At 43.9% G+C, this 12,871-nt stretch overlaps 1 protein-coding gene across 2 annotated transcripts in view; it reads left to right on the plus strand.

Annotated features, from left to right (window-relative positions):
• The window catches only part of mcoln1a (mucolipin TRP cation channel 1a), a 53,588-nt gene that overhangs the window by 28,418 nt on the left and 12,299 nt on the right, over positions 1 to 12,871 (plus strand). For both annotated transcript variants that reach the window (XM_041177296.1, XM_041177295.1), the window contains 5 exons: positions 448 to 529; positions 4,188 to 4,284; positions 5,905 to 6,004; positions 8,471 to 8,580; positions 10,045 to 10,194. In XM_041177296.1, coding sequence (XP_041033230.1) covers positions 448 to 529; positions 4,188 to 4,284; positions 5,905 to 6,004; positions 8,471 to 8,580; positions 10,045 to 10,194 — 539 coding nt within the window. The remainder of the gene's footprint in view (positions 1 to 447; positions 530 to 4,187; positions 4,285 to 5,904; positions 6,005 to 8,470; positions 8,581 to 10,044; positions 10,195 to 12,871) is intronic.

A 12,871-nucleotide genomic window follows, 5' to 3' on the forward strand; every position in this document is an offset into this window, starting at 1 on the left:
ATTGTTGGCGTTACTCTGAACTACCCACAGGCCATCTAGTTAACTGGCCTCAAAGCCTACTGCACATGGTATTCCCTGATGGTTTCCCATCCAAGTACTAATCAGGCCTGAATCTGCTTAGCTTCTGAGACAGACAAGATCGGGCATTTTCAGACTAATATTTCGGGAGGCAAGTCTCTCTCTATACTCTTTAAAGTAAACAAGAAACAAATGAACAACTTAACTAACTGCTGCTTAAAGGGGCACTGCAACTAAAAACAAAAACTGCAAAGAAAACTTAAGATTAAAATGTGCTCAAAGTACTTGATCAATCAATGCCCTTCATCTGGTCATCCTTAATCTTAATAATACAATTAAGATATCATTGACAGTGATGGGTGGGGCTAATGGTTTTACTGCAATGGATTTTGAACATTCTTGTAGGTAATTCTACTCCTTTTCTTCCAGAGTGTGAGAATGTGAGTCCCACCTCACACATCAACCCCAGAGAGACACTGAACTACAGGAACATCACGCTGAAATTCTACAAGTAAAGTCATCCCATTTTAAAATGACATTTGTGATTATTTTGTTGAGCCTAGCTTTAACTGGTTATGAATCACCATTGTTCAAACCCAAGATGATAAGCCTGCATAAAAGTGAGTTAGAATGCTCTGCAACACTGAGCTCTGCACTGGAGGAAGGATATTGAGGTTTTTGAGGATGCAATGTAGATTTGAAGCTTTGCTACCTGGTTTGAGGAAATAAATTCCCACATCTCAGATTACTGTGATAGAATAGAGTTTCGAACCAGGAAAGGATGGGTCAGCATAGGTGTAAGCAGGCTGCCTAGAACAAGGAGCTGTATATACCAGATTAAACTCTCTCCCAGGACAGGAGAAGTTTCTTCAGAGTTTTACAGCTGAGGATTCACTTCTGAGGTTAGTTGCTGAGGCAGAAATTGTGTAAAAATTCAAGATAAGATTGGATAAGGGGGTAGAGGGAATAGGTGGGGTTAATTATGATTAGGATTATTTGCTCACTTGGAGGGTAAACGCTGACATGGCTGGTTGGGCCGAATAGCCTATTTTAACTTGTGTATTTCTTTGTGCAGTAGGTGTTGGTGTTTGCCCTGCCTCTTTGTGTAGTACATGTCACAGTGATTGCCACTGTCACGTCACCAGTCACTTCATAACATTACACTGAAATTACTGCACAGAAATAGACTGTTCAGCCCACCAGGTCTATATCAATGTTTATGTTCAACACGAGCCTCCTCCTGATCTACTCCATCTCACCCTATCTGCAAAACCTTCTAACCTTCTCTCCCTTTAATTGTTTAGCTTCCCCTTCAACTACTCCGTGTGGTTGTGACTTCCACATTCTAACTACTGAGAAAAGATGTTTCTTCTGAGTTATTGTATCAGTGACTATCTGCTCTGGTCTTGGATGTATAGCTGGGAGGTATTGCAGAAGCTGCCCCTCCCTATTGATTTCTATCACTTTCTGTCTTTCTGGCCTCCACATGGCTACTGCCTCAGGATGGCACATTTTAAATTTGTGTCCATTGTTAGGAACCAGCATGATGTATTCCGGAGGGGGAGCTATAGAAGGTTGCAGTCTTAATCAAGCCCGACTTACCCTGGACTTCCCTGTTGTCCCTTTCAATACTGGGAATTCAGAAACCAGGTGGGCTCAATGCTGAGATGTGAATAGAGCATTGCTCTTGGTTTAACCTGTACAGTGTTCCTATGATGTGATTTTACTGGCAATGCTGCTGAAGTAGCTGGTACATCTCAATGACGCCTGGTAAGAACTGGCCTGCGTGAAGTAGACCAGAGTGACGCGAGCTTCAGTCCCTGGTTTCTGCTGGGTTAACTGGGACAACTGATGCTGAATGAGGACAGGGTGTGGTACATCCACAGTTGGAAAATCTCCCAAGATGTTTTGCCTTGGACTGTCTTGAAGAATGGCGCTAATGTGAACTACAGTTTGTGGCCCTACCGCATGTGAGTCAGCACCGGCAGGAGAAGGGAGACCTGAATCCAGTAAGCCAGTGTCCTCAGGAGATGAGGGACCTGTATCCCAGTGAGAGTCAGGAGAGATGGGAAAAGTAACTGTTAATAAAAATTTAAAAAAAAAGATTTAAGTTGACCAGAGTTAATTCATTTTATTTACGTGAAACTTGAACTGAAAAGATGAAGGTCCTGTCCTGATCAAAAAGTTTTAGATGACTGATGAAGTTTAAATCTCTTTCTGATGTTTCCCAAGGCAACATGATAGGTTTAGTGACACACTTTGGGGTGCGTGAAACAGTACCACCACTTGCCCCCACCCTGCAATGCTAAACTGTAACTGAATTCCTGGGGAACCTGGATATAAACCCAATGTGGCAGACTACTTCAGTCCTGTAGAGGTCTGCAGGTTCCTGAAAAGTCTTTGCAGGCCAGACTCATGTCTGGCCATGTGAACATTGCATGGAAAATGTGAAACTTTCTGATGTGACACTTCAGATGTCGCAACTCTCCTAGTCACCTGACATCAACTCTCTCCCTTCAGTTGCTCCAAGTCCTGAGTTTCATTTTTCAACAAAGGGACGCAGCTCCTTTTGACTTTTAGTGAAAAATTTAACATGGAATAAAATAGCTAATCCATGTTGTGCTAGTCCCAGTTTCTCAGTGAGGTTAACCTGAGGGGTTTCCCGATGTGTACTGAGCCACTTGTGATACGTTGGAACAATTGGAGTTGGCTGCTTCTTATTGTGTCCACGGACAGTCTATACATGGCCCAGCCAGAACATTTTTGCGCCTTGTGGTTGAATTCGGCAAGATCTGCAACAGTGCAGGGTTCCTCTAGCGATAGACATTACAGAAGATGTTGCATAGTCTGTGGCTCAGTTCCACATTCACAAGTTGTCGGGCAGGTTGTATATCCCCATTTGCTTAGTGACACCTTTGAACAACCTACACCAGTCCTAAGTCTGTTAAGGCATTTCCAGGTTGCCCAGTTGCAATTAGCTTCTGGGGGAAGGTTTTCATCCGGTAGAATTTCCATCGCTGGGGTTTGTTTGAGACTGGCGAGTCGGTCTTTCCACAAGGCAATGCGGGCTTCAGATGGGGTTGATTGTAATGGAACAACACTGTTCATGAAGCTCTTCCTTGACTTTAGGCGGCTAGGTGGGAGTTGGCTGATAATTATACTTTACTGAGAAACCTAAGATTTGTGCGCTATATAAAATAACTACAGGGAGTGTTTGGTGATGCTTTGTGTGTTTTGTGTCTGACAATTATAGTGTATCTTAACTTGGGGGCCCCTGTTTCTGATTGAATAAATAACACTGCCGATTGTGGGTACTGGAGCACAAGCTCCAGATTCAACCCCTGGTCTGTACTGAGCTAGCTAATTGGAGTCCACGCTTACACTGGTGCTAAAATTAAACTGGAACTCCTGGTTAAAGAAGGGGTAAAATGGCCATGATTTCTGCTCCTTACATCTGCCTGTCATATGGGAAACTGATTTCCCCCTTGCAATTGAATGGCTTGCCTGGGCTCACTTGTGAAGGATATGAGCCAGCTAACTTGAGTGTAGCCAACATACACGAAACCATAACCCAGTGTGAAGGAGTGCCTGTGAGGAGGGAAAGTATTAGTGATGTGGGGGAGGAGTTAATGGTTACATTGTATTTTGCTGCAAGTTGTTTCACTGTCCCTTAATGTCACTTCGAAATGCACAATGCAGAAGGGGGTCATTTGGCCCATCATGCCTTTGCTCTTTGGGAGAAATTGAATTGTCCTTTCACTTGCCTGCTCTTTCCCCATAGCCCTGCAAGTATTTGTTTCCAATTCTTTTCCGCAAGTTACTGTTGAATCTGTTTCCACTGGCCTTTCAGGTGTGATCATTAAGTGTTATCAGAACTGTTCGACTGTGTGGGGCATCATCACTAAGTCCAATCCTGACCCTCCTTGACATCTATGCAATTACCCTGGCAGTCAGCTCTGCACTCTAACCTGCTGATGGCAAATCCAGTTTTGGAGTCTGTGCTCCTGCATTATCGGAGATGAGCTACAAACACCGACCATGGATTGAACTTGGGCGTTTCTCTGCTAGTCACTGCGAAAACCCACTGGGCTACACAAGGTGGGGAAGGATTAAAAAAAAAGCTATTCACAGCCAGCCTGTTATAACCTATTCTGATTTTGTGTTCTCAGGCTTATAAATGTCTCCATACGGTTTAAACTGAAGGCCATAAACATTCAGACAATTATCAACCATGAAATCCCAGACTGTTACACATTTCAGATTCTAGTAAGTGCAACCCTCATTCTTGTTTTGTGAATGACCTGTTCCTTTCTCTTCAAGTGGATAGCCTAATGTTAAGCTGTTTTGTGTGTCAACTCATGTAAGAGCTGGTTCAGCTGGTCACATGACAGGGTAATGATGAAAGAATTAATCTTGAACTGGTAATGCAGCAACTAGCTCAACTTACATAAAGCCTAAGTATCCCCCTCTTCCATCGGTATGCTATAATTACATTGCAGCAACTCATCAAGCCTCCTTCGACAGCACCTCCCCAACCCTCAATCTCTATCACCTAGATTGACAAGGGCAGCAGATGCATGGGAACACCACCACCTGCAAGCTTCCCTCCGAGAGACACACACCATCCTGACTTGGAACTATATTGCTGTTCCTTCACTGTCACTGGGTCAAAATTCTAGGACTCACTTTTTAACTGCACGTAGACTGCAGCAGTTCAAGAAGGCGGCCCACCACCACTCTTTCGGACAATTAGCAATGGACAACAAATGCTGGCCTTTCCAGTGCTGTCCACATCCCTAAATTAATTTTAAGAAGTGACCTTTTGAACTTTTGAATAATTTTTAAAGATGTTTGGGACTGCCTGTGTCCAGGAGTGAGGAGCTTCACCCCCCCAATTGAGGGAATTTATCAGGCTGCATTATTTCTGCTTCTAGGTTAGAGTGTAATTGTGAACTCATCAGTTAATATCAGAACTGCAGTGTTATAACTATCAGGAAAGGATGAACCGGCTTAGGTCTCTCTCCTCTTGAAACAAGAAGGCTGAGGGATGACCTAATTGGGGTCTTTAAAATTATGAAAGGTTCTGATCGAGTGGATGCAGAGAGAATGTTTTCATTTGTGGAGACAGCAACACTAGAGGCCATCAAGGTAAGATAATTACCAAGGAATCCAATCAGGAATTTTGAAGAAACTTCTTTGCTCGGGGAGCGGTGAGAATGTGGACCCTGCTGCCATAGATGGTGGTTGAGGTGAATAGTATAGATGCATTTAAGGGGAAGCTAGATATGTACATGAGGGTGAAGGGAATAGATGGTAATACTGAGAGTTATATGAAGAAAAATAGGAGCAGGCTTGAGTGGAGCATAAACACTGGCATGGCCTAGTTGGGTCGAATGGCCTGTTTCTTTGCTGTGCCTACGTCATTCTCTTTAAGCAGCAGATGATCATTTGTAGCCCTTCCATTCAGTGAGTAACTGTGCTGCCCAGCATGGAACTGACCCACCCAGACTGAAGGCTGCAGGCTTGATCTCTGCTCCGTGTGGAGCTTGCTGATCTCAACTGGGGAGAGCTGTCCACGCCTGAACTCCCTGAAGTTTGGAGGAGGAAAACATTGGCCAACTTCTGCTTATCTCTACCCAGTGATGCCCTATTGTATTCCTGGGCTATTAGAAAGTGTGAAAGGACAAGCTTAGTTGTGATGCCCTCTCAGCTGAACAGGGCACTGTTTGGATTCTTGGATAATGAAGAACAGCAGACAGAGTCCATGAGCCCACTAGCTAGATGGCACATTCAGATGATTGCATGGGTGGGGTGGGGAGCTGGGCGTGGTTGTTTTGAGAGCATGAAATGAGGAAGTTGTGATTAATTATTTCTATTCAATTTCAGATCCTGTTTGATAATAAAGCACACAGTGGCCGGATAAAGATCACCCTGGATAATGATGTGGTTATTAATGAGTGTTCTGATCCCAGTGTTTTTGGATATGGTGAGGATATCTAATAAACAAACTTGTAAACAAAATTCTGCTAACTTGAAATAGGCAGCTTGTCTGATGCAGTCTATTGGGAGAGCGTGATGACAGTGGGATTAGTTTGGGATTGATGGAAAGAGTGGGGCAGTGGAATTAGTTTGGGATTGATGCAGGGCGATGGGAAGAGTGGAGTAGTGGGATTAGTTTGGGACTGATGGAAAGAGTGAGGCAGTGGAATTAGTTTGGGATTGATACAGGGCGGTGGGTTGAGAGTGGGGCAGTGGGATTTGTTTGGGACTGATGCAGGGCAATGGGAAGATTGGGGTAGTAGGATTAGTTTGGGGTTGAGAGTGGGGCAGTGGGATTAATTTGGGATTGATCTGCCTCTCCACCTCGCTTCCTCCTTTAAGATGCTTTGTTAAACCTGCCTTTGACGAAGCTTTTAGTCATCTGACCTAATATCTCCTTATGTGTCTTGGTGTCATATATTGTTTTGTATTGCTGCTGTGAAACATCTTGGGATGTTTCATCATGTTAAAGACGCTAAATAAGTATAAATTAATTGTTGTAGCACACAGTGGGCCAAAAGGCTACCTCCTTGGCTGTAAATCTCTGGTTGTCTGGCCTCGGGGTTTCTGCCGCTGATCGTTCAGTTACTCTGATGATATCAGTTGAAGACATCTAGAGTTGGATTCTGCCTACCCTGCCGAAACTCCCCGTCATGGCTCCCAGCTGAGGACTGGTCACTCTGACATGCCGCAGGAGAGCTATTGGCAACCATAGGATGGGGAATGTAAGCCCCACAGAGATGACACATTACCTCTGCTGTCGTTGTGTGATCCTGTTGCCTGGCATATGCTCAGGCTGTTGTTCTCCCCCTCCCCCACTGAGCTGCTGAACCCTGCTGGGATACAGTTCCAATGGTAACGCCAGTTTGTTCGAGTCGCCGTTTATAATGTAGGGACCCTGGGGAATATCCCACCCCCCCAAACTGTAGACAAGGGTCCTGAGGCTGGCAAGTTGTATGTCGCCCTACTCCTGTCTCCCATCGGAAATCAGGCTGGAGAAAAAGACACACTTGCGTATATATGACGCCTTTCATTCCAACATTCCAAAGCACTTTGCAGGCAGCAACAATACTTTTGTCACTGTATGATGTAGAAAATAGTTGCACATAATCTGCCTCATCCACCTGAGGGGGCAGACTTGGCCTCTCTTTTAATCAGGGCTTACCAACGGGGGGGTTGTGAGACGAGATCCTGGGTTGTGAGCTCCGAGGCAGCAGTAGCTGCCGTGGAGCTCCAACTGCAAGGCCCCTTTAACGGTGGATGTGGCCTAAATGTCTGACGATTGACGCTTATTTCCTGCTTCAAAATAGCCAGTGAGAAGTTAGGTTGCTAAAAGCCCCTGCAGGTTAAACATTTTGTTCTACACCCCACCCCATGCACCCCACTGCTTTCTCAGCTCCCACTGAGCCGTCTCGGCAATTTCCAAGCATCAAAATGGGGTCAACATTGGGAAGAAGTTTGAGAAGCACTGCCTTAACTGAAAAATAGGACCTCTGAAAGAGCAGCAGTGCAATAGCGTCAGTATCATTTTGACCATTACTGTGAGTACCTTAAACATCTATTATATATTAAGCAGTTATTCCCAGAAACTGGGACAGTTATTGGGTTCCCTTTCTGTGTAGCTTCCATTACACAAAAGGAGCTGTTTAACCCAACACCGTTTGTTGTGCCCTCTTATTTGAAGCTCAATTCATTCCTCACTAGCACCCAGCTCCTCCAGGGGCCAGCCTAGACCCAGCTGCACTGTACCCCAAGATAAAAGCAAAATACTGCGGCTGTCCGAAACGGGCTCGAAACGTCAACTGTGTCCCTCTCCGCAGACGCTGTCAGACCTGCTGAGTTTTTCCAGGTATTTTTGTTTTTGCTCTGTACCCCAGTCTGGTTTCAAATGGCCTCCAGATATGTACCAGGTTTTGTGCCACCTGTCTTGATGATGGAAGCGGAGTCAATAGTAACTTTCACAAGAGAACTGGATAAATACTTGAAAAGGAAAAATTTGCAGGGCTCTGGGGTGAGGAGCCGGTTGAATGGAAATAACTGAATAGCATGACCAAAGAGCCAGCACAAGGCTCAATGAGCCAAATGGTGGCCTCCTGTACTGTATGACTTTATGATAAGTTTGTGTAGGTAATTGTATTGGGTGTTTTATTTGTATTTAAACAATCCTAAGTGGGTGTGAATAATTCATTCGCTTATTCAAGTCCCAGTGGTAACTCTGCATAATGCATACATGAGCCATAATAGCCTCTGAAACTTGGAATTGTAGGAACGCTGAAAGGCTGCACACTCTTCTGTTTGCCAAGATCCCACAATGATTTTATTCACTCTTCAAATTTTTGTTTATTTAAAAGCTTCTTTCTTTTCTCTCTCTTTCTCTCCACCGACCCCCCCATAACCACACCTCCCAACACAGCTAATAGTGATGCTGGACGGCTGACCTTTGACATATTTGTCATTTTACTATGTGTGCTGTCTTTTGCCTTGTGCATTAGATCGATCATCCGAGGAATCATGCTGCAACACGTGAGTACATTTATGCTTCTGTTACTCAGTGGTGTAGGGTAATGACTGTGGGAACAATCCTAATCAGCTTCTGGCCCAATATTGAACTTGTGGACTACCAGCTTGTGTATACAGGGTTTGTCCCATTCATGACGTTTGTGCCACGTGTGGGCTGTTTGCTTTGTTCATGAAATACCGTTGTCTCTTTCTTTCCTGATCTCTCTCGCACCGTCTCCCTCGCACCTGGCCCCTCCGCTACCCCTCGCGCCCACAGCTTCAGATAGGACATTTATCAGCCTCGGGTGTAGACCCAGATTCGGAACACAGGAAATCTGTTAGCAAATTAATGGACACTGCCGCATGCTGGGATTTTTGTTGAACATTTATCCACAGGCGAATTTAGAAAATGGTTGCACTTGAAATAGTGAATTTTAAAACAAAGTCTATACCGACAAGAGGCAAAAGGTGGCTACAAGGTTTGAATTAAGCTACATAGAAGGAGACTGTGCTGTACATTCTAAGGCAAGTTCCTTGGGATTGAGGATGGCTTGCTTTCACTGCGATTCAATGTTTCTGAGATGGACAGCACCATATCAGACTATTTGACCCAACTTGTCTAATCTGATGTTTGTGCTCCACACAAGCCTCCTCCCTCCCTGCTTCATCCCACCATCCAATGAACTAGACTTTGAAGTTATTTTCGGTCTGAAGTCTTCCCCTTGTGTTTTTGAACAGAGGGAGAGAGAAGCTGTCACTGGTCAGAGTTTAAACAGAATATGCGAGGGCAAGTTTTCATCCAGCTAAGATGCAGGAGAATACTTGGAAGTTATTTTGTTTCATGCTGTGCAAGATGACCCTCTGATGCGGTGAATTGTGATGTGTTTATTATTTCATATTAGACTGAAGTAGATTGAATTGATTTTTCTAAATGTACGGCGTCAATCTCCATTTTACAGGAAGAGTATAAAGCAATTGGAGAAGGTACAAGAAAGATTTTCAAGGATACCACTGGAACGGAGATAGTCATCAGAAAAGATTGAACAGGCTGGGTTTTCTTTTTCTCGAGAAAGAAGGTTTTGAGGGCTGATCTAGAGGCTCACTAGGGTCAATGTGGAGAAGATATTTCCAGCTGAGGAACTATGCAGCACCTCTGTGTTGCCCACCCTTCTCTGGCAGACTTTCGGCATTCTTTCCTACCCCCAGCAGTGCACAAGTGTCATTCATGTAGGAACATTGGAGCGGGAGCAGGCCATTCAGCCCATTGAGCCTGCTCCGCCATTTAATACAATCCTGGCTGATCGTCCACTTCAATGCCTTCTTCCCACACTACTCCCATATCCCATTATGTCATTGATATTTAGAAATCTGTCAACTTCTACTTTAAATGTACTCAGTGATGCTGGAGGCTGGTGTGCCAAGAGATTTGAAATCACAGATCCAAGAATAAAGAGCTCTCTCTCTCTCTCTCTCTCTCTCCCTCCCCAGGAATTTGGGAAATTCTTCTGGCTGAAGCATGGGAAGAAGGTGTCATGCACCACTCGCATGGAGTTTCTCAACGGCTGGTACACCCTGCTCATAGTTAGCGACATGTTTACCTTCATGGGAACAATCATGAAGATAGGAATTGAGTCCAAGGTAATTTGTGCCATTTCATATTGAACACTCTCTGGGCCCTAACCTTGCCCAGTGCTGGCATGGTTAGAATGGGAAAGGGTAGCACTCTCACAATCGCTTGACAGAACTAATGCCTTTAGCGCTGGAATAAATTATTTTTGTGTTTTATGTCAGAATGCTGTGTGTCAATTTAACATGATGAGTGAGTGTGAAAATGAGGTGTGTGCGTGCATGTACAATTGCTGTATGGCTACTGGGGTGAGTGTGGTCGAGTGGGGTTGGGCGTGAGCTATGCGAGTGAGTGTGAATGGTGTATTAGGGCAGGGGAGAGATGACCAAGGTGCTGGGAGTGCTAGATTTTTTTGTTTTCAAATTTTTTTCCAAATTTGGTTGGAAATGAGAGAATTTATTTTAATCTATCGTGTAGTGACTTCAAGTGTTGGAAGCTGGCTGGAGAGAGTCTTTTGCTGTCCTAGAGACGCCAGAGGTTTTCTATTGTCTTTTCCCCATAGTGTGCCAGTTTATACCCAGAGCACTCAACGTTCCTAGTCTCTCAGGCTCTGAAATGTGTCCCCATAGATCTGAATGTGTGGTGTTGTGATCCACAGTGCCGCCTGGTGGAGCCTAGTAGTACTGTAGTACCATGCAAAATGCAGTGCAGCAAAGATTTACAGAGCACCTCGATCATACTGAAACACCTTAGTACGATGTGCTCTCGCAGTTAGTTCTGAAGTGAAGTGATTGGTTTAGAAAGAAGTGTAACAGACACCCTCGAACAGCAACTGGGTTGAATAATTACTTAAACTGTCCTTTTAGTGCTAGCTGAAGGAAAAATGCTGACCAAGGCACATTTAATAGTGAAAAGATCATTCTTGGAGAGTTTTGGATTAGCAACTTCACCGATGACTGGTACCTCTTCACATGGAGCATGCCTTCACTACTGCACTAGAGCGTAAGATCAGATTATGCACAATTTTTGCCAGCTTGGTTCAGTTGGTAGCATTCTGGCCTGGTTTGGAAGACTGTGGGTAGGAGCCCAACTGCAGACTTAGAACGGCAAGGAACAGAGGCCATTTGGCCCATCTAGCCCATGTCAGCTCTCCGTAGAGCAGTACATTCAGCCTGTTATGGCACAGCCAATGATAAATGCTGAGTTCAGATCCTAGCGGCAACCTTGAAACAACTGCCACAATTTATTTTGTAATTTGTATAAGTTTCGAGATGCATGCCTTGAATTCCGTAGTAATAAGACCAAGTCTTATAGATTTTGACAAAACTAGATTAAACATTTATTAATAAAATAAATGATTTTAAGCACATACATAGGCCTACAAATTACTAGGATATTAACTTCTAACTCCCCTAATTAATTTAATTTAGCTCCCCCAGTTACACTTTTGTTAAGCAACAGTAAGACGCACAGATTTTAAAAGACTCAGGCAAGGTGGCACACAAGACGCTGAACCAGTCGAATTCAAAGTGAGTTTTCTTAACTTCGGTCCTTTGAAAACAGCAGCTTGAGGCACAGATACTGAAGGCTTTTCACGCTTGTTAGATCTTAAAAATGCTTACCCTTACACACAGCTTTCGCTCCTTTATACATATTTTCCCCTTTGAATGCTAATTCCCAGTGTTTCATGAAGTCATTGGACTTTACCTTTCTGATAATCTCTCATAGTACTAAGGTTTTACCAGTAATCTTTGGGGAAAGTAAACATACAGTTTCTGAACTTCACCTGGCTAGGTGACACATTTCACCCCCTCCTTTGAAAACAGCATAGCCTGGTTTATTTAAAAATGCAAATGTTCCCTTGACACCTATGTTTATCTACTTAAGCTAGGTTTGAGATGTTATCTTTTACCACATAAATGCCTTCAGACCAGCTGCCTTTAATCCAATTACGTCTCTCACACACAGACACTGCAATGTTTTACAATAAATTCTAATAATATTATTATATCTTCCTGACAAGCCCCATTCCCTTGCTCTAACCCTGTAAGTTTATTTCCCTCAAAGGAGCACCTAATATACCTCAGCATTTTAGTGGCATCTTAAATGATCAAAAGTGTTGTCCTAGCGGTGGGAGTTTAAACCTAAGGCTGCTTCGATGGTTCAGATTTCCGTTAAGGATCCCATAACAATATTCAGATCAGAGCAGGGAGTCTGGCCAGCGTTCACTCCTCTCAAAAGCTAGTCATTCTTCTCTGCACCACGGTTGCAGAAGGGCTGCTGTGTAAAGAGTCTGCAACAGTAACAGTTCAACAGGTGATCCATTGTCATTCCTTTTTGCACCAGCCCAGGAGATGTGATAAATACAAGTTTTATTAATTCAAGCCTTAAGGAAGGTGCCTGGAAATGCTCAGACCCTGAAGGGAAAGCACTGACTTGCTGAGCCACACACGGGTGAAACTGTATGAACTTACATTGTCTATTAACAACCTCTGGATGATCCAAAGTGTTTTACAGCAATGAAGCACTTTTGAAGGATAGTCACTGTTGTGATGGAGGAAATGCTGTAGTTAATTTGTACACAGCAAGATCCCACAAACAGCTGTGGGATAAATGACCAGATAATTTGTTTTATTGATGATGGTGGAGGAATAAACATTGACCAGGGCACAGGGAAAATACCCCTACTTTGAAATGGTGTCATGAGATCTATTACACCCACTTGAGAGCACACACAGGGCCTTGGTT

The sequence above is a fragment of the Carcharodon carcharias genome, chromosome 30 (assembly GCF_017639515.1).
Source record: "Carcharodon carcharias isolate sCarCar2 chromosome 30, sCarCar2.pri, whole genome shotgun sequence".
NCBI lineage: Eukaryota > Metazoa > Chordata > Chondrichthyes > Lamniformes > Lamnidae > Carcharodon > Carcharodon carcharias.